This window comes from Pithys albifrons, chromosome 11 (assembly GCF_047495875.1).
Source record: "Pithys albifrons albifrons isolate INPA30051 chromosome 11, PitAlb_v1, whole genome shotgun sequence".
In the NCBI taxonomy this organism is placed as follows: domain Eukaryota; kingdom Metazoa; phylum Chordata; class Aves; order Passeriformes; family Thamnophilidae; genus Pithys; species Pithys albifrons.
Window position 1 is genome coordinate 1,493,899 of NC_092468.1, and position 21,606 is coordinate 1,515,504.

The following is a 21,606-nucleotide window of genomic DNA, read 5'->3' on the forward strand; positions in this document are numbered from 1 at the left end:
ATGTGTTATTCAGCTGCTTGTTTAGCAGCAGCAAATTGTTGAGATTTTGATGTTCCAAAAATGGGTTGTGTTAATTTCTGTTGTCCTCTCATTGCTTTACAGGTACGGTAAGAATTGAAATGTTCAGGAATATGCAAAATGCAGAAATCATAAGGAAAATGACTGAAGAGTTTGATGAGGTAGAGTATACAAATAGTTCTTTAAATGATTCAAAGTATATTGGTGTATACTTCTGTCCTGAATTAAAAATGCAGTGGGCAAAAAAACAGTGGGCAAGCAAGGTCTCAGTGTGGGAAGTTGCAAAGCAGAGACTTCAGCTGTTGGATGAGGAATAGCAAGCATGAGCTTTGGGAAAGAGAAATAATGGGCAACCAACAAGGGATACAATAATTTGAAAAGGTGGTTGTAGTCGTGATCATGACAAGTCAGTGCTGTGGGTTGGGTGGGCCCTGGATCTGAAATACTGGTGCTGAATAGCTGGAATTAGCCAGTTTAAGATCATAAGTGTGTGTCATACAACAACAGGGAGCAGGCTCGCCCCTGTGGTGTGAGAGCCAGGTCTGGCTGTGTGGGAACTGCCCTGGGCCCATGAGAGCCCTGGGCTGGACCCGTGGAGACCCTCCTGGGTCTCTGTGTGGCTCTGGGGACACCCCTGTGTGTGTCCAGCCTGGTCCAGGGGGAGGAGGCAGCGAGGGCACTGCAGAGCTCTCCTCCCACTGGCACTGGGATGGCATTCTGGACTCTGAGGGTCACCTCCTGCAAGTGCCATTGTGCAGCCAAACCTGCAGGTGCCTGAGGCAGGACTGCAGCTCTGCAGGACTCTGCTGTCTGCTCTCTGCAAATTAAGGGTTTGTTCACTTGAAAGGGCAATTTAAACCAAGTAGTAACTTGACATGAAAATTACCGTTCTGGAACCATGATACAGAAAGAAACACTCTTTCAAAATATCTGAGCATTTACTTTGAAACAGGCAGATTACAATTCAGACTGTGTATCTTCTGTCCAAACAAACAGGTTGCTATTGGTTAATGCTTTTTACTTGGAGATTTTTGAACTGTGTTTCCTTTGATTTTTCATGTATAAAAAGCTGAATATTCTGAGTGTTCATTTTGTTTAGTGAGGAAAACAAATGCTGAAACACAAATTTTCTGTAGGACAGCAGTGTCTCTGACCAATTCTAAACGGGGTGCCAAGGCTGTGATTCAGAAAGTTAAGCATGAAAACTGTAAATATGAGCACTACTCTTTTCCAGGATTTACTTCTGCATGATTTCCATGTGGTTCGTGGCCTTCAGTAGAAAAATGTGTAACTAAATACCTGGCTGCAGCCACGGGAGTGCTCCTTGTCTGTACTCAGGTGCTCAGTCAGTGCAGTAACGTTTGTGTGCATGCACAGAGAACAGAATTCAGGTCCAGTGATGAGTCAAAGGATTCTATCAATTCATGCTGCATTCTGGCTAAATCCTTTTTGCTTTTTGAAGCATCAGCAGCCAAAGTTATTAAAATGCAGTGGTGTAATTTGAATTTTACTGGTGTCATTTAAAAGCCAGCTTACAAAATAAGGGACCAACCAATACACTGTCCAAAGGCCAGAGAAGGTTGATTTTGCCCAAAGGGGGATTGTCCCACTGTTGATGGAGGAAAGTATTTTTAAAAAACATTTTTAAAAAATCTGTCAAAGTTTTTTCTCAAAGGAGAAAATACCTCTTCCTTGTGCTGGGCATGAGTGTCCCTAAAAGCAGCATGTCTCAAAGAGTTGCAGTTACTGGCACATGAGCTTTCTGTCTCCATTACCTAAAACTCTCAGAGCTTTTACAGTTCTAACAAAGGTTCTGCTGTAGCCTCTACCTTAACACTTGAATGGGCTTATGAGAGAATTTGTGGGGTTTAGTATAAAAGCATAAAGTTGTTAGTCTTAGACTGCAACCCAGTGACTATTTTGAAATCTGGACTAAAGAGTTGGCATTTCCCCTGCAGGCCCTCTGCCTGCAGCCCAGCCATCCCTGATGTCCCACTGTCCCAGCAGAGCTGCAGGGAGCATTTGGCTGCTGTCCCAAGTTGCTGCCTTTAGGGCAGGCATTGAAGCACTGATTTTCCTCCTCACAGGTGGAGGAATGCCTGTGCAGGATTTAAATGATGGGAATAACTGTTCATTCCTGCCACAGTTCATTAGGAGGCAGGGAATTCCATGGACATCCATTGGCTGCACTGTTTGGATGCTTAGCTTATGAGTACAGGCATTTTATAGGTGAATTCCCTCAGTATCCTTGTGCTGGAGTTGGCAAGTGAACAAAGACCTCGTTTGCTTTGCCTTTTCTGAGTGCTGGACCATCAGTGTCACTAATGTGTCATATTTTTGTTGGTATTCAAGGATGAAAGATCCACACAAGTGGTTTTATTGTAAATTCATTCTTCCCACTTCAGACAGGTGAGATGTTCTGGGGTGCCTGCATAGGCTTTTCTTTCTGATTTGGAACTGGAGGTGGAGATACACCACCCAGTGTGAGTGGTTGCACATACCGTGTATCAGAGTTCAGGTGCAGAGATCCACCAGGCCATTTGGGTGGGCTTGAAATGTGTAGGATTTGATTATTTTGGTGCACAGGGAGTTTGCTGCAGGGGAATGTAATTTCTGAAGTTTAGGCCCAAGGTTATCCCATTGCAGCTCCTCAACACCCACGTGACCACCTTTGCATGGACAATGTGACATGACCTGAGGAGCAAAGAGCTTGTTCTTCACAATAACAGAGTGAATACGTACAAGGGGTTTTAATTTCAGTGCTACCGACTTCTTATGCTGGGAAGAGGTTGAGCATGGAGCGTAATTGCTGTGATGTATTGGATAATCTGGACTTGGATTACAAACCAGGTGGCCAGGGAGGTTGTATTCAGGCTTTTTCAGTGAAGGGGAAAAAACCATTTTTTGTTTGTGTGGGGACGGTCTCACTGAAATGCAATTTGTTCAGTGAAGTGAAAACAGCAAGGGCAGGCTTGGGGAGGAGTTAGAGGGACTGGGTGTTCACATGCCTGCTCTGGTCCTGTAATAATGTTTTGAAGATGAAGTGTAGGAATCTGTGGTAAATCAGAAGGCAAGTTTTACCACTTGGAAAGGGCTACGTTTATAAGCTAAAACAGGGCAGTGTTTACTTCCTGGTAAGATCTCAACTGTAAACTTGAGTAAAGCAAAGTTCATGGGAAGGGGCGGCCAGTTGATTGGCCTATTAACCTGGAGTTAAAGTGGGGCTGGAGAATGACACAAACTTTCAGTCATACGAGCCCTTCTTTAGGTTTGAGCTTAAATATTTGGAAATATCCCTTTTTCATCTTTCCACCCCACTTCCCAACCCAGGACACAAGGAAAGGAATTGAGTCTTGATACACGTTTTGGACTATACAGAGCTAATAGTGCAAGTGTAAAACAGTTCCAATGGAATCTTTGCACAAGTGGTTTCATGCCCATGAGCTTCCCTGTTTATTGAAGAATCATGTGGGTTTTATTTGTTGTTCTCTGTTGGCTTGAAGGAACAAGGTGATGTTTAGCTTAGAAACTTAGAGCAGGGTGGCTACAGCACCATAACAGTGAGCTGGGAGGCCTTTACCACCGGCTGTTCCCCCTGTTGCCCTGCAGGACAGTGGTGACTACCCCCTCACCATGCCTGGGCCCCAGTGGAAGAAGTTCCGCTCCAACTTCTGCGAGTTCATTGGGGTGCTGATCCGGCAGTGCCAGTACAGCATCATCTACGATGAGTACATGATGGACACGGTGATCTCGCTGCTCACGGGGCTCTCCGACTCGCAGGTCCGCGCCTTCCGCCACACCAGTACCCTGGCTGGTAAGTGAGCCCGCAGGGAGGGGCTGCTGCAGGGGCACAGCACTGGTGCTCTGCTGGGACAGCCACTGCTGCCCTGGGAGAGCCTCTGCTGCTCTGGGACAGCCACTGCTGTCCTGGGAGAGCCACTGCTGCCCTGCTGGGAGAGCCACTGCTGCCCTGCTGGGACAGCCACTGCTGCCCTGGGAGAGCCTCTGCTGCTCTGGGACAGCCACTGCTGCCCTGCTGGGAGAGCCACTGCTGCCCTGGGAGGGCCTCTGCTGCTCTGGGACAGCCACTGCTGCCCTGGGAGAGCCTCTGCTGCTCTGGGACAGCCACTGCTACCCTGGGAGAGCCTCTGCTGCTCTGGGACAGCCACTGCTGCCCTGCTGGGAGAGCCTCTGCTGCCCTGCTGGGAGAGCCACTGCTGCCCTGGGACAGCCACTGCTGCCCTGCTGGGAGAGCCTCTGCTGCCCAGCTGGGAGAGCCTCTGCTGCCCTGCTGGGATAGCCACTGCTGCCCTGCTGGGAGAGCCACTGCTGCCCTGCTGGGAGAGCCACTGCTGCCCTGCTGGGAGAGCCTCTGCTGCTCTGGGATAGCCACAGCTGCCCCGGGACAGCCACTGCTGCCCTGGGAGAGCCTCTGCTGCTCTGGGACAGCCACTGCTGCCCTGCTGGGAGAGCCACTGCTGCCCTGCTGGGAGAGCCACTGCTACCCTGGGAGAGCCTCTGCTGCTCTGGGACAGCCACTGCTGCCCTGGGAGAGCCTCTGCTGCTCTGGGACAGCCACTGCTGCCCTGCTGGGAGAGCCTCTGCTGCCTTGCTGGGAGAGCCACGGCTGCCCTGGGATAGCCACGGCTGCCCTGGGAGAGCCTCTTCTGCCCTGCTGGGAGAGCCTCTGCTGCCCTGCTGGGAGAGCCACTGCTGCCCTGCTGGGAGAGCCACTGCTGCCCTGCTGGGAGAGCCTCTGCTGCCCAGCTGGGAGAGCCTCTGCTGCCCTGCTGGGAGAGCCTCTTCTGCCCTGCTGGGAGAGCCTCTTCTGCCCTGCTGGGAGAGCCACTGCTGCCCTGCTGGGATAGCCACTGCTGCCCTGCTGGGACAGCCTCTGCTGCCCTGGGATAGCCACTGCTGCCCAGCTGGGAGAGCCACTGGTGCTTTGGGCTGGAATCTGGCCAGCACTTAGAGATGTGCAAGCACCACAGATACATGAATATACTTAAATGCACCTTTCTGATTTGGAAAGGAGTGTGTGAGGCACTCAGTCTCAGGGTTCCTGTCATCCCCAGGGCTTCCAGTGGATCCTCAGAATCAGAAGTGGTGTACCTGTGTCTGTATTTTGTTATTAGTTGATTTATTGTATACAGTGTCTTAATAATTTTGTATTTTAAAGTACAAATTTGTTCCAAAGAAGTATCAAGACAATTTTATTATCAGAGAACTTCTGACCACCAGTAAAATTAGTCTGGCTTTCACTCTGGAGAAGTGTGAGGTGTGGGAGCCTGGGCCATGGTTGAAGGGCTCCAGTCACACCACACCATTCATGCAGCTGCCTACATCTAAGGAGAGCCCTGGGTGCATCATAAGGTAGAAATAGGCTTGCCCGGAGTGTATCTTGTCAGACCTGTATGTCTCCTGTAAGAGGGATGAATTGTTTTCCTCAAGGAACTGTTTTGCTCCAATTGCAAAGTAATACCAGGTTTGGTGTCTACAGCTGGTCATGTGAGGTGATAAGAAACACATCTTACTGCAACTTCACCTTTACAGGAGACATTTGTCATATTTTGAGTATTGCTACAGCCAATATTTGTTACTGATTTAATCTTTCCACAATCAGCCTCAATCAATTTTGTTCAGTTTCTGAGTGTAACACGCAGTGTCCAACAGATTCAATCAGAATTTGCTTACAATTCCATCTCCTATTATGAACTGAAGCAAGAGGCAGATGTCCAATGATGTTGAAAAGACAACTCCAGATTTGGGTGGGGTTTGATTTTAAAATCGAACCCCCAAACCTTCAGCTCACAGTGGCTGAACTCTTTTGTAAACCCATCCCCTTGTGTTCTTCATGTTACTCAGCAACGGGCTGGTAAAACCTTGAATTATGCAGGTGTAACCTTCCTGGTTTAGGGTTTCCTCTACAAGTTGGGCATTCAAAGGTGAGAGCTGCCTGAGCCACAGATAACCTGCTGGAAATCCCTGCCTGTTATTTAATCTGTCTCCCTTTCCATCTGATGCCATCTACAGTTCCAGGGGATTTTGATTTGCTCTTTGCTCAGGTTGGGGCTGATTGTTTCTCTCCCTCAGACTGATGGATCCGTCCCTACATGGGATGTTTGGAAAGTATGAGGGGCTTGATGGAAAAGGCAGGAGACAGCACCACACAGCTGAGACATTACCCAAGACCTGTGCTCATTGTTTGGAATGGATTGTGTAGCCAGAAACTTCCAGCAAGGAAAAGCTAAAGCCCAAGTTCATCACACCTAACTTCAGTTGTTCCAGGCACTGCTGGCTTCCTCCATCAGTACACCTGTATCTAACATTGCACTGGGGCAGGACCTGCCAGAGGTCTCAGCACTTACCATTGACAACACTTGGCATTTATTTATTTATTTATTTGCTTGTTTTAACACACTTGAGAGCTTTGTTTTGATTCTGCAGATTTCCTTCAAGCTGTTTTTGCACATGTAATTGTGCTGCTGTCATGCAGAGCAGAGGTCAGCATGATGCCAAGGAGCTCAGTCTTGATCAAGGTTATGAAAATCTAGAATTTCAGTTATGGAAGGAGTGTTTTTGAGATCCTTGTTTTCAGTTTTCCTTTGTGCTAGTCAGTTTGAACCAGAAATGATTCACTGAGCAAGAAACTTAAGGCAAGAAGCACCTGTGGGTTACCAGCTTTGAGGAACAGCAAGATAAGTCAGAGTAGCTTCACTTCTCCATTTGTGTGGTTGTTTCCAGATGGCTGTATCCAGGGTGAGCTGGTTATTTTCTGTGTCTGCTGGGGAAATGTGTTTATAGCTCTGGTTACAGGTAGAGTCATACTCTGTTTCTGCCTTTACAGCTATGAAGCTTATGACTGCTCTTGTGAATGTTGCCTTAAACCTGAGCATTCATCAGGATAATACACAGAGGCAGTATGAAGCTGAGAGAAACAAAATGATTGGCAAAAGAGCTAATGAAAGATTGGAGCTGCTGCTTCAGAAAAGAAAAGAGGCAAGTGAAAACATGATTTATTTTCCTCCTGGTTCATGTGCATTCCCTCCAACAGAAAGCCCAGGGTGGTTTGTGACTGGAGAGCCACAGTGAGAAGGAGGTTGGTTCTGTGTGAGCTCAGACATCACCTGGGCCACACCTGAATCTTGTGTTAACAGGTTCTGGGGAGGTTGTGCCTGTTTTGCACTCACAGCACAGTTCCTGTCCTCAGGCTCCTGTCTGAGAAGGAAGAGTCTCAAGCTGGAAGTGGTAACTTGTTATGCAGAAAGATTCTGACAAGAGGGTCCCGTTGTCTCTCCCTGCACTGCCCAGTCCTCCCTCTGATCCCTGCAAGTGTTCCACAGTGTCTCATTAGTGCTCCTGTTTGTGGCTGCTTTAAGAAACTGCAGTGGGGGCTGTGGCACTGGGGCTCAGGGGCAAGAGGCCAGGGAGAAGTAAAGTCACTTGTACCAAGTACCAGTCTGGCATTAGGGGACAAGACCTAGAAAAACCTAGAATGCACCAGAAGGTTGCTGTAATCATTTCTAAATAATTTAAAGTATTATATGACAGGAAATTTCAGTTTAGAGCTGTACTTAGAAGAAACTTAACAAGTGAAAAATTAATACATATATACCCAAACACCCATAATCTGTAGAGATGCCAAGTAAAACTCGTAAGAGTGATTGAAAAAGTGAAGTTTCTATTACTTGATTTAAGTTTATTATTTTTAATAGATTAGTTTTGAATGTATTTCCTCCACCACAGTTATACTGTGAATTTTTACTAGAATTAAGGATATCTGGGTGCTTTACCTGTGTACACCTTGGATTCTTTTAGGTATAAATTTGACTCAGAATTACTTGACTTTAAAGTCTTTATCTGGGAATAATTACAATTTTGTATTTTTATTTTACCCCTATGATCCTTAGCATAATTATATTTGGGTTTCATAATTCTTAAAAATCATGCTTTAAGGCACAAAGCAAGAACAATCTGTCCTGCAAGAGAAACATTTAAATATGAAATTCAATGTCAGCTTTAAAACATTTTGAGAAGCAAAGTAGCTGGAACAGTGTTTGTGTTCCAGTTCTGACATAATGCTGTGTATTCCCCGTGTTTAACTGCACTGAATTGACACTATATCCTGTGCTGGCACTTCAGGAGTCGATTCTTTTGATGAAGTGCCCTCATAATAAACCCTCATAAGCACATCCACACATGTGTGTTTATTCCCTGAGTGATGGGAGACAGTTCTCAAGCTGAGCTTGGCAGAGGAGTGTGACAGAAGAGCTGGGGCAGTGGCTGGAGGGTCCCCTTCTCCTGTCCCCCCCTGCATGGGCTCTGCCTTGCCAGGGACATGCCCAGCTCAGGGGGGTGATCTGTGCAGCAAATCTGCCACAGAGCAAGTTGTGTTTTAGTGACTGTCAGTAATTCTCATTTCCTGCTTGTCATGCATGTCTTTTTGAGCTTCTGAAACTGCCTGCAGAGTCAAAAGAGAGTGTTTCCCTCATTTTTCACTTAGGTTTAGGAGTGAGGAATTGTTAAATCACTTTTGCATTGGTAAGAGCAGCAATCCCAAGACACAGATGCTCTCTCAAGATGCCTGAAGTTAAGCACTCAGATTCAAGTGCATGATCTAGAAAAGCTGAGAGTGTAAAAAGCAATTACAGTTTCAGAGAAAATTCATTAATGAATCAAAAGTACATCTGGGAATTGTATCCCTTAAATGTTAGTACACAGAGGTGAAAGGGATCTCACATGGACATATGGAATGGTTTTGCTTCCCTGCCAGCCCTGCCCCAGCACCCAGATGGGTCAGATGGTGATTTGCCACTGGGGATGAGCTGGGAACTCTGGGCAGGAGAGGGGGGGCATCCATGCTTGTCCCCTCATCTGTGCTGCTTCATCTTGCACTCAGAGAAATGTCATCTTCAGTACCTGAACTGTCTCATGGCTCAGAAAGCCCAGTCTGTCCTACGTCCCTTCTGTGCTGTGTTCTCAACCCTGAACAGTTCCTGCCCTGACTTCTCCAGGGGCTTCCCTCTGCCCTTTCCCAGGAAGCCTCCTAAGGCCCCTTGTTTCAGTCCCATCCCCATTTTCCTGCCCTCTATGCCAGGGTGTTGCTGTAGGTGTTTGCCTGCCTGTGCAGCCATCCAGCTGAGGAGTGATTAGGAGCTCGTGCTCCCCTCTGGGTTATGAATTCTTGAACAGGCATTTGGTCTGTGCATATTTGGCTTGAGCTGGTGCTGCAAACAGAGCTTTTCCCAGAAGCTGTGCCCAAATGTGCTTGTTTTGTGTCCCAGCCCTGTGGTGCACTCAGAGCTGGGGTGCCCCCAGCTTTGCCCTTTGTGCAGAATCCCTTTGGCTGGGACATTAATTTCTTTAGAGGGTTTTTGACAATTTGCTCAAGAACCCTCGATGCCTTATTTTCCACTTTGAAAAAATGCAGACAGCACCTCCTTACGTTTTAGGAAACTGGGAGCTTCCCTGACTGAACTCTGCAGGCTACTTGAGCTCCTGCCTGGAAGATACTGCAGGAATATTTATAAACATGGCTTGAAAAACATGAACCCTCAGGTGAAAGTGTTTAGGAGCTCATGCCATGCATGAAGTCAAAGCAGCTGCCTCTGGCTGTAAAATACTTTCCCTGTTAAGTATATATGTCCATAATTACCCAGGTTTCATTATTTTATGCATATGTGCAGTCTGTACCAGCAAGGCTCTGTTGTGGTTTTCGTGCTGAGTGTGGGCATATTTCCATTCCCACACATCCTGGGGCCCTGCTTGGCCATCAGAAACCTCTCCTGGAAGAGCCAGGGCTCTGGGTGCAGGAGCAGTGCTGCTCCTGGAGCTGACTGCATAAAATTGGTGTCATCTTATTTAAAAATCTGCATTTAGGTGTAGTTAAGTCATCCTTAGTTTAGTACAAAAGCTGACAGTATGGGAAAACTGTCATTAATTCCAGGTTGTGTTGACATATTCATTGACACAAGAGAAGCCTCCCACAGTGCTTGCAAAACATGCTCTGATTATGTAGAAAATAGAGACGGTCTTTTAAAAACACTTTTATTGATAAAAGCATGCTCATACCAACTTTCTCATTTGGGATTGGGCTTTGTTTGGGTTTGGGTTGGGTTTTTGCAGTCTAAGGCCTGGATGTCACGTGTGCTCTGATTTGGGAGAGCTCCCTGGTCCTGACACCCTGTTACCCTGGTGCTGAAGTTACAGGAGCTGACACTCAGACTTAAGATGAGAACATCTTCAATTCCTTTCCCTTAAATAGAGCATTATTTTTTCCAGACTGCTCTGTGTCTGTGCAGCTGTCACTCCCTCAGCTCTGTTCCTCCAGGAGCTCAGCACTGCTGGTGTTACTGAACACGTCTCTACTTGTCTCATTTTCAGTAGCAGAAGTTGGGGATCACTTCAAAGGCCTAATTTGAAATTAAATTGATGTTCATTTTCTTCCATTAAGACATTGCATATGTGAAAGTGAATACTTGTATGTATATGCACACAATACAGGCACGTGCTGGAAAAATGGGAATGGTGATGCCCCTGAAGTGCTCTTGCATGGTCTTACAATGTGTCCTGACCAGGAATGGTAGAATATCACATTATAACAAGCAACTGTATTTTATTTATTAGTTTTGTTTTGTTTTCTTTTTTGCAGCTACAAGAAAACCAAGATGAAATCGAGAACATGATGAACTCTATTTTTAAGGGTATATTTGTTCATAGATACCGGTAAGGAAATGCATCTACAGTAGCCCTGCTAACAAAGGACAGTCATGAAGAATGTCAGGGGCAATTTCTGGCCTCGTTTCCTTCTGCTGTAATGCTGCAGGTGCCACAAAAGCACTGTGACAAACACTCAACGTTATGGAGGAACACATTAAGTGTAACCCCCATGAATTCCACAGCAGAGCCCATCCACACAACTTGACTGTAATTCAGTGAAAGAGCCTCCAAACCTGTGGGAGATGTGGGCTTTGAATCTCTGTGATTGGAAAAGGAGGGTTGTCCAAGGTGGGAGCTCAGGCAGGGGGATCAGATGCTCCCTGCAGATCGTGTGAGGGCAGCTGTGGTTGCTGGATGTCTTTAGCCTGCATTTCCTTTTGTATGTCTTGGGTGTAAAGCAAATTTGGAATATGGTTCATCAAAGAGCAGCAGTATTTTGAAACAGATTTTGGGTGGGTTTGCATCTCAAGATGCCTCAGAGCACCTGCAGCACCTTGGTGCAACCAGCTCTTTAAATGTTAATTGACTCACTGAAGTCAGAAGATAAAATTCAAGGATGCTAAACTTTGCAATTAACCTTTCAGATTTAAATTCTGGCTTAAAGGTCTGTAATTTATGAAATCTTGTAGGAAAATGGCAGAAAGCAAGAAAGGGCATATGAGCAAAGGGTTAGAAGGATGAGGAGCCCAAAGCTCAGCTGGACAGAGAGATGAGTGTAAATGTGGAGGAAAACAAGCAGGAAACCTGGAGGAAGTTGTGCCAAGAAATGGGGAGTGTGAAGGGTGGAGCTGATCTTGTACCCTCAGTGCCCAGAGTGGTGCTAGAAGGGAAGTTTCTGGCTCATGATCAGCAAGCCTTGAACTTCTTGGCAACAGGAGGGTGGGGGTAGAGCCAGCAGGTAACTGAGGGTGTCAGGTCAGTGGGGCAGCTTCCAGGGCCTGCAGGTACAAGAGCTGAAGAAATAAAACTCTTAAGAGTTTCCATTTTTCCCCCCTCAGAATTCAGTGTATTATATCAAACAAGAAGTGTCTTTAAAATATTTTCCTAGTAGCTCATGCTCTTGTGTGGGCTTGCAAAAAGCCTCTGCCTGTTCTGGTCTGTGTGCTGCTTCCATCCCTCCAGGCCAGGGGGGATCAAAATGTAAAGCATCTCAAACTCTTACCTGCTTTCATAATTTCTCAAGTATCCCTTCTCTCAAACAGTTCAAGTGATTCATAAACTTGATGTGATTTTGCAGCCCTTAGACCAAGTGGTAATGATTTCAGAAGAATGTGATTTAAATTATTGCCAGAGAATAAGTTTCATCCCATAATGTGACTCAGCCTCAGCCACAGTGATTCATGCTTAGGGACCTTTGTAGCTTAAATAACAAGACCTTGATCTAAAGAAAACCCCAGGACTCTTTCATTCAGAATACCTTTCTGCTGCTGCTGCATTGGAGTTACATCTTCCTTCCGTAGACTGGCTTCAAACGTACTGCAAGATTTCAATGCTCACTTCTCTCATTAAAGGAAAAAAACCCTTGCAGAAATAGTGAAACACTTTTCTAGGTGTAAAGCTACTCTTGTGTTAACAGCAGATTTGGGGGAAAATTGAGATATTCCTAATGAACATGCAAGAAATGTACTCACTCATTGCATGTTTCCTTATCTCGTTTTGGAACCACTTTTTCTCACTGATTTTGTGTTGGATTAAGACATATTTGGTTGTCCATTCATTTTTTCAGTCTAAAACTGAGAGCATCAAAGGGAAGATGTGAGAGTAAATTCAGAGCCCAGGTGCTGAGCTCATGTGGATGACTGTGGAGGCAGCAGAGGTGGTGGCTGTGACAAACAGGGCTGTGGGGCCACCCCTCGGGAACAGACTGTGGAATGTCAGTCCTTGGGAGAGCGCAGGAGCTGGTGGGACAGGGCATGTACAGGGGCCTGGGTTGGTGCTGCTCAGAGGTGCTGGTGTCAGGAGCCAGGCTGGTGTCTGTGCCAGTGAGACACTGGCAGGGCAGGGCAGGGAACCGGGCAGGGAACCGGCTCAGAATTGCTTGCAGGGTCCATGGATGTTGTTGGGAGAAAGGCAGGGCAGGCCTGTTTCTTCATTTCAGTTGTGTCTGCGTGTCAGGGGTTGCCCTGAGGTTGTTGCCACAGAGCTTCTCACATGTAGTGGGTATTTATAAAATGTCATCACTCTCAGCTGCTGTCTGAGGTGTCAGAGTTTTGGGTTGTTCAGCCCTGCCTGTGACTCAGCCCTGTGTCCAGACACGTTTCCCTGTCAGAAGGCAAGATTTAGAGAATTCTGATTAACGTCCTACTTTGTAATATCTTTTTATTTTCAGTGCTCAAAGAGCTTTTCCTCCGGATGTGACTGTCCAGCAGGACAGAACTATGGCAGCTGTAGCTTCTGGCAGAGCAGAATGGGGATCCTGAGCCTAGCTGGATGGGTTTGGGATTTGTGCAGGGCACTGAGGCTGTCCTGAGGTGATGCTTGGGCAGGACTGACAATTAGGGTAAAACTTTCCCAGTCTCGATGGTACTGCCATTTCATGGAGCAGGTGCTTTTCCTTGCAAGGTGGTCCTTTCCCTCCTGCTGAGTACTAGGATGGTGCTGACAAGGGGCATGGGAATTGCACTGTGGGAAGCAAAGGGCTGCATGACAGAAAGGGAGAGGCATTATTAGGTGGCAGTCTCGTGAGGAAGCAAAAACCAGTCAACACAGGGAAATGAAAACCCAAACCAAAGCAGAGGAAAATCCTTTTCCCACCACCCTAAATGTGTTACACTGAGGTGTCACATACCTCTTAGGTGACAGGAAAATGGGGTCCTAATTCAGCTCCACACATGAGAAAGTCTGAAAAATACATAGAAAAGACATTTTTCTCCAGTTCTCCTCATAATTACATCTCTAAAACGTTTACAAACTGCTGAACAGCCCCAGGGACAGGCCCAGTTGGGTCCAACTGGCAGTGGTGTGTTATTGTAGAGCTGCACCATTTCCTGTCCCTTGAGTGGGGATTTGAGATCCAGCTCACAGGAAGCCTCAGGCAGGTGAGTCACTGCCTTCTGTCTTTGTCAGGAAGTGTTCTCATGGGGTAACTCTCACCCCAACCCATTGACTGGCATGTCTTTATTTTTCTGTTCATATCTGGATTGCATGTTGAGTAACACCTTGTTCTTCTGAAGGTTTACTGGAGTTCTGTGTCTCAGGAAGGAGGTGTGAGGAGCACCAAGTGCATGGTTGTGTCAGAGCAGCAGCCATGCAGGGAGAGTGTGCTCAGGCATCCTGCAGGAGCTCCGAGGGTCTGGAAGCAGCTACTGCTCTGCTGGTCTCCATCTCATGCCTTGGTCTAACTCAACACTGACAGTGCTTTAGGGATTTAAAGCACCAAGCCTAAGGTCTTGATTAACCAAATGAGTTTGTATTGGACAGACTGCACTGACTCCAGCAGGACCCTGGGGACACACTGGCCTCACCTAACAAATCCCAAATGCCCATTATAGACTCTGTGGCTCATGGTCCTGAACACTTCTGGCCTTAACCAAAACACTTGTGTGTAATGATGTTTCTGTAAGGATGTGTTCCCTTTCAAAAGGAAACAGAATTTCTTACCTAACCCCCTTTTGGCAAATCTTTTAGCAAGTTGAATTATGGGGGATCTCTTTACCCAGAGGAGAAACTATGACCCAAAGCTAAAACGTACTTAACTATGTAAAACTTAGAAGAATTAGAGTTCATTGACAAGGAATTACCACATCCATAGCAAAGGTGTAAAGGTTCCTTATCTGTATTGGGTTTGATGCAGCACTGTATGGGCATGGAATCTGTGTTAGTGATTCCTGCAAGGACATGAGGGTGAGAGTTACCTGGGAGATGGTGATGGAGTGGGAAGTGGTGCCACCCAAGTCCTCCTGCTCTCCAGCAACTTGGGTCTGTTTGCTAGTCTCACATGCCTTATCCATGACTCTTTCCCACCTTCAATTATTCTGCAGATGTTAAATTTTTCATTCTCCTAAATCTTCTAATCAGTTAAATAGATTTTTTTTTAATTAGCAGCTTGGAGTGAGTGTCTGTCTGTAGTGCCTGGGGATCCCTGAGCAACTTTTGAATCAAGCAGCAGTTTTTCACTGTCTGCCTAGGGAAGCTTGAATGCATTCTCACAGAAAACACGTTTTTTCCTGCTTTTTGGCTGGCTGTGCTGGTGTGATTAAATAGTTGCTGACATTTGGGTTCTTTTTGGGATTGCCATTAAATCCTTCCAAAATGTTTCACAGGCAGTAAATTTCCAAGGTGGTGAAATAACCCACTTGGATGTGAGGCCCTGGGCTGTCATCCGCTCGTGGAAATGTCTTTGTGTTGTTGCATGTGTGATTCCCCTTTTTTCCTGATTCTTACTGACCAGTCTTTGAGATTTTTCTGTAACTGTTGCATTCTTGCTTTTAAAATAGTTTTCAGGTAATTCTGTGTAAGAGAATTGCCAGCCTAGTTTAGTGTGAAGCAGTATACAATCACACATACATGAATGTATTTGTAGTTTCAATGAAAGCTTGTCTTCCTTGTGGCTGCATCCCCCATAGTGGATGACATTTTTAACCCTGGCATGTGATAACAGGCACATTTGTCCTTATACTGTTTGAGAAATGCCTGGTAGGATCTGCTGGGTTAGTGCCCAACTCTGCCTGTGCCATTCTTGGTCTGCACTGGGGATTGAACCCCCCTGTTCTGAGTCTGTGGAGCCTTCAGGGGGTTTGCCAGGACAGCTCCAGTGGCTCTGTTGGAAGTGGCTAAACAAAATGTGTGCCACAGGGGAAGGAGAGCCACGGGCAGTGGCTGGAGACTATCCCACAGAGTTCCCTTTGTGGTCCTACAGCAAATGCCTGGTTTATGCTGTTCCAGCAGGACACTGCCCTCCCTGCAGTTTGAAATCCCAAGCCAGAGGCTGTGGAAGTTTCCCTCCTGGCCCTGTGTGACTCTGTGGCTGAACCCTGTGACAGTGGCTGATCCCTGTGACACTGGGGCTGATCCCTGTGACACTGGGGCTGATCCCTGGGACACTGGGGCTGGTCCCTGGGACACTGGGGCTGGTCCCTGTGTGACTCTGTGGCTGGTCCCTGTGTGACTCTGTGGCTGGTCCCTGTGACACTGGAGCTGATCCCTGTGACACTGGAGCTGATCCCTGTGACACTGGGGCTGGTCCCTGTGTGACTCTGTGGCTGGTCCCTGTGTCACACTGTGGCTGGCCCCTGGCTAGTGAAGGAGCTGTGGATGTCACCTCAGAGTCAGCAAATCACGGCAGTGGCACCCAGGGAGATGGAGCAGCAGGGTGGAAGTACAAAGGCAGTGACATTACCAGTAATCACAGCTTTATTGTGCTGCTTTGGGTGTGTGATCTTGTGCAATAAATGCCTTGACCATAAGAGTGACTGTGTTTTATTTACATTTTGTAAAATTGAAGACTTTCGGAAAATACAGTTTTTCTTATTTTGCAATTATTCGCTTGCTTGAAGCTTGGAATTTCTTTTTTTCTTTTCTTCCCATAAATTAAATTTCACTTTGCAATTGTGTTGGTGTTTTAGAACTAAATTGATGTTTAATTACTTTTCCAAAAAGTTTTTTTTTAAATAAAAATACAGAACAAGAGTCTCCATTACAAGCAAGTGCAGTGTTTGCAGAGCACCAGGCATTCCCTTCTTCTGTGCAGTGGCTCTTTGTGTTCCTCTGTGCTCCAGCTGAGGTTGGGAGCTGTGGGGCAGTGCCAGCTGGAGTGGCACAAGTGAATCTCACAGCTCAGCTGTCTCAGAGCTGCAATGGCAGAAGGGCCACATGGCCCTTTCCCCGTTGCTGAGCCATCGTTTGTGGTTAGTGCCTGTGTCCTGCTCTGTGTCAGGCAGGCAGGAAGGTGTCAGTCACAAGGAAAGCCTGTCCATCCCTGAGCTCTGGTGCTCCCTCCAGACTCTCCTGCTGCCCCTCCTCAATGAGCAGCTCACAAGTCTGCTGAGATGTGTCTCTGCCTCTCCCATCACTTTCCACAGTCAGAATGGAGGAGCAGAGCAAGGGAACTGGAAGAAACCAGTGCTGAAGTGCAAACCTTCTCCTGGGGTTTGTTGCAGGGGCCTTCATGTGGGATATGAAATGAGGTCTGTTTATGGACCAAATTGCATTCTGCTCCTCTGGCAGGTTCCCTTGGTTAAACCAAATAACTTCTCCCACATTGCAGTGGTTCTGCACCTCGAGCTGGAGACACTCAGGGCTGCAAAGCACATGTCAGGGGTGTTGTTTCAGAAACGATTGTCTAGAGGAGGTTTGTGTCTTGGATTCCTAATTCTCTTTGAGAAGAGAGAGGTAAAAGACTATGAAGCAAACTAGGCTGAGAATTCTTTTACATAGTGGAAATTTATCAGAATATAGAAATACTGGAATTACTGGTTAGATCAGTGATTCAAGGACAAAGGAATAGACAATCAGTGCGGTGGTGGTGGGAACAGGGACAGGCCTGACAGGGTGAAGTTATCAAAAGTAAAAGCAAGGTATTACAGTCAGAGCAGTGAGCATGAGAAGTAAATGGTATATGTCTGTACTCTGGTTAATACTTTTCTTTTTTCCTTGCTAGTGATGCTATTGCTGAGATTAGAGCTGTCTGTATTGAAGAAATTGGAGTGTGGATGAAAATGTACAGTGATGCCTTCCTGAATGATAGTTATTTAAAATATGTTGGCTGGACACTACATGACAGGGTAAGTTTTGTGTATTCCTGCCCTTACATTCCTGCCCAGGACTTGTTTAGTGTATCCTCTTCTGATTTTGAAGAGATTGCTCTATTTTCTAACCTGTTGTCTTTCAGCCAGGTCATTTCAAGGTATTTGCTTACAGGACCCCAGGCTGCCTCCTCAGTTTGTATGCTCTGTGTTTTCAGTCTCTAATAGAACGTGTTGATCAGACACATTTCCATGGTGCTTTTCTTCTGATTACAAGAGAAGCCTCCTCAGATCACCCCTGAGACTCTGTGTCAGGCAGAATGGAAGAGAGATTTCCACATGTGCCTTCCACTTCCATTGCCCAAAGGTCAGAGGAGAGAGAACTTCCCTGGATCCCCAGCAGACACCACTGGCCCCACGACCAGTGGAGTTGTTATCATTCACTTTCCCTTGAGGAATCTCTTCAAGGTTCCCTTTAGCTTTTTCTTCAAAAACTTGTTGAAATGCCAGGTGGAAGCAGAAGGATTTGTACCCAGAGGGGCTTTTCTGTGTCACTCAGTTCTCAGGGCTGGTGGCATCCACAGCACATCTGCTGGGTGGCAGCAGCTCTGAGTCCCACCCACATCCTGCAGCCAGAGCAGCCCCTTCTGAGTGCTGGGAGAGCAGGACTCTGCACCCTGACTGGCACCAGGCAGGAGTGGGACTGGCTGTCCTCCCACACACACCAAAACCTCTGGAAACCCTTGTTTTACACTAAACTCTTTGCTCACCTTATCCAAGGAAATCAAAGGAGACAGTCTGTGCTGTGGAAATATCCATTAAACTCCAGCATCCTGATTCAGACTATTCTCTCTTTCTAGAAGCACTGCTGGAAAACATTAAAAGTTTTCAAGTTCATTCTGATGATTCACACAACTGATATCTAACACTGGATTCTTTAAAAAGATCATTTTTCAATAACTTCAAACCTCATATTAACGTAGAGGATCAGACTTGGTCACTCTTTTGCTGTATCACAGAATATTCTGAGTTGGAAGATCCACAAGGACCCACAAGGATCCTCAAGTCCAGCTGAAGTCTGAACATGAAAGTCTGAACAGGGTTTCACAAATGAAAGAAGTTGGCAGCTGCTGGTTCCTTCAGCTGCAGCTGGCAGGGATCTGCCCCCTGCCTGGATTTGGATGAGCAGTGTCCGTGTTAGGAGCATCCTCTGTGCTCTAGAGGCTGCACATCTGATTTCTTCCTCTCTAAACCTGGAGTTCTTAAACTTTTTCTTTACAAACTTTCCCTAGACTTGTACATTAGATCTCCGTGTATAGAAGCTGATCAGGAGGAAGATCCTGCTCAGTATCACAGTGGGCCATGAGCAGTGTCTGCTCCAGAGACACTGCCCTGGGTGTCAGTACAGCTTGGGTGTCCCAGCGCTGCTCCGGCTGGGCCTCCTGGTCAGCACTGTGTGGCTCCCTGGCTGCCTTCTTCAGGAGGGGACAGAAATCAGGGGGAGGGCAGCTCAGGGACAGGATGAGGGGTTTAGGTGGGGTGAAGGGCTTTGCTTTACTGGCACTTTTAATTTAAAATAATTTCTCCCTTGAGTAATTGCTGTGGAGTTTTGAGAGCACATTCTAAACCTTGCAGAACATTTCCACAAAGTGGCACTTGCAGAATCTAGTGAGGGTTGCACTTGGCAGCTCTCAGCCCCCTTGTAGTGTCTGTGGGTCCATCCCTCTCTCACATCACTCCCTTTAACCATGTGTGAAATGCAGCCATTCCTCACGGCACTGTCTCTGCCTACTGTCAGCTGCTCACACTCCTATCTGTCACATCCAGCATTTCTCATGTCATGTCCAGTACTTTCTCACGTCCTCTGCAGTTAGTTTAACCTCAGGCCAGGGTCTAGTCATCTGCCTGCAGCCTTGACATATGTTTATACCTCAGCTTTTAAAAAATTGACATGTTCTTTCATACCAGAGAAATTTTAAATTATGATGTTATGGTAAAAAAATGAGCCATCTGGACCAGACACAGCAGAATCCTGTCAGGCTGCTCTCCTGCCTCTCCTCTGCAATATTTTTCGTTGCAGGTCTCAGCAGTCACTTGGAGTTCTAAGTCTTTGAACCCCTAGTTAATGTGTTCAATATGAAGGTGTCTGTGAGAGGTGATATTTTTATTCCTGGAGTGTATATTTAATGTGTAGAGTGAAGTAGATTGTAGGTACAGTGGGAAGTGTCTGAGGCAGGTCTGAGCCATCAGAGCATGAAAGGGGAGAGAATGGAGGGAAAGAGACCTCTGGGGAGGCACAGGAAGGAGTATGGAGGTGTAGTGGGAAGAACAGTTTGAAAGAAGATGGAATAGGAATCAATTAAAAATGCAAACCAGCCAGAAGTACAAGATCCCTTAACAGCATGGTTTCCATTGGCACTGCTTGAAAAACTTCCCAGCTGGCACCCAAGTTTCTTGATTTTGCTTTGCTTTGATCAGGAGATAATTTTTGCTACGATTGGTTTTTAAGATACTGAAAAAATAAGGGGTGAGACCATAGGCATGAGGTATTTCCATTTCACAAGAACAGAACTCACCCCAAAATGATGAAGTTCCCTGGAAGTTTGTGCTACAAGAAAGAGATGAAGCAGCAGTGCAAGAGAGTCCTGAGCAGTTTCATGTTCTGCTCCAGAAGAATAGAGTACAAATAAACCACAGGGAAGACACGTTCTTACTCTTATTTGTAGTGGCTCCAGTGCAGTGTTTCAGACGTGGGATACAGCACTTTTCGTCCTCTAATTTGGGCAATCCTTAGATTTTGTATGTTAGTCCTGTCTCTTTCCCAGATTTCAGACAAAGGATTGTAGGACTTTCTGCTTTTTATAGATTCTCATCTGAATGTGGGTTTCAAGTTCTGCCTTTCTCCTTTTAAGCTTCTTTTTCCTTCCCATGTATCTGGGAGCATAAATTAAAAGTACAGCAATTAATAATTTCATTAAAAAACCTCTTCAGACTGTTCAGTCTTAATTGTCTCCTACCTCATTTATGCAGAAACTGTTTTGAAACCATAATTGTGTCTCTTGATTCCAAGACAGTCCTGGTTCTTAAAGCAGTTCCTAACATACAAAAATGCCTTTTCCTTCTCTGCATTGCTCTGCTTTGCTTGTTGTCCACTCCTGTGAAGAGACTGAACCCTGAGTCCTCTGAACAGACGTTCCTCTTCACCCAGCCTCCTAATTAGTTCATTCATTGAATAAGTTCTTCTCTTAGTTTACTGAGTCTCTTCCTGTCCTTCCTGCCCATCCCTGTTTGCTAGCCTGAGTTCCTTAGGAATCACCCTAACTTAGCATTCCCACCCCTTCACTCCCTCACTAGAAGGTGTCTGGGGTGTTAAAAGCCCCTGTTATTTGGGCAGTTCTCATAGTCATGGACAAACATCTCATGTGTGGCCCAGGACTGCTCTCTGCTCTGTGCTGCAGTGCAGCATGTCCACTCCTGTCTCTCTTTGCTCCTTGCCCAGCTCGTTGCTGTTCAGGCTTCCCAGGGCATTCCTGTCACTGCTCTCCACTGACTCCATTTGAAATCCTCCCTAACAGGGTTAACAGGCTGATGTGCAGGGGTTCTTCTCTCTCCAAAGAGGTGAATTCCATCCTTGAGCAGCAGTTTGAAAACCAGACCTTTTGGCTGTCACAGTCCCCTCATTCTTCTGTCAAGAAGAGCAGTCATTTTTCAGGAGTGCCTCTGTGTCTCTGGTCCCTCTATCCAGGGGGACCAGGTGTGACACAGCCTTTCTCTGCTCCTCCCCTGCTCCTGCAGTCACTCCTTCTGGGATGTGCTGAGGGGCAGGACATGCCCTGGGCCAGGACCTGTCTTTGAGTCCTTGACTGGGGTCTCTGGCAGGGCTCAAAGGACCCCTGGCCAAGGTGTGCTTTCAACCCCCAGGCTGAGATGTGCTCCCTTAATGCTGAGGCCAGAGGGGGCTCAGGATCCTGGCCCTCCTGCCCTCAGAGCAGAGGAGACACCGTTTCTGGTGCTGCAGCACAGGCACCATTGAAAGAACAACAGCAAGCAGCATTTCTCTGTGCTTTTATGGCTGTTGATCACTCACATACAGAATTTTTCTTCAAGAAAGCTGTTTTCTGCACCTTGAAAGATCTTAATGAGAGATCCCTTTGAACATAACTTTCATCCCATCAACTCTCTGCAG

At 46.5% G+C, this 21,606-nt stretch overlaps 1 protein-coding gene across 6 annotated transcripts in view; it reads left to right on the forward strand.

The window, feature by feature from the left end:
- STAG1 (STAG1 cohesin complex component) overlaps positions 1-21,606 on the forward strand; it is a 194,606-nt gene that overhangs the window by 118,702 nt on the left and 54,298 nt on the right. For all 6 annotated transcript variants that reach the window (XM_071566923.1, XM_071566920.1, XM_071566924.1 and 3 more), the window contains 5 exons: positions 103-179; positions 3,628-3,832; positions 6,866-7,017; positions 10,670-10,743; positions 17,336-17,459. In XM_071566923.1, the coding sequence (XP_071423024.1) occupies positions 103-179; positions 3,628-3,832; positions 6,866-7,017; positions 10,670-10,743; positions 17,336-17,459 (632 nt within the window). The remainder of the gene's footprint in view (positions 1-102; positions 180-3,627; positions 3,833-6,865; positions 7,018-10,669; positions 10,744-17,335; positions 17,460-21,606) is intronic.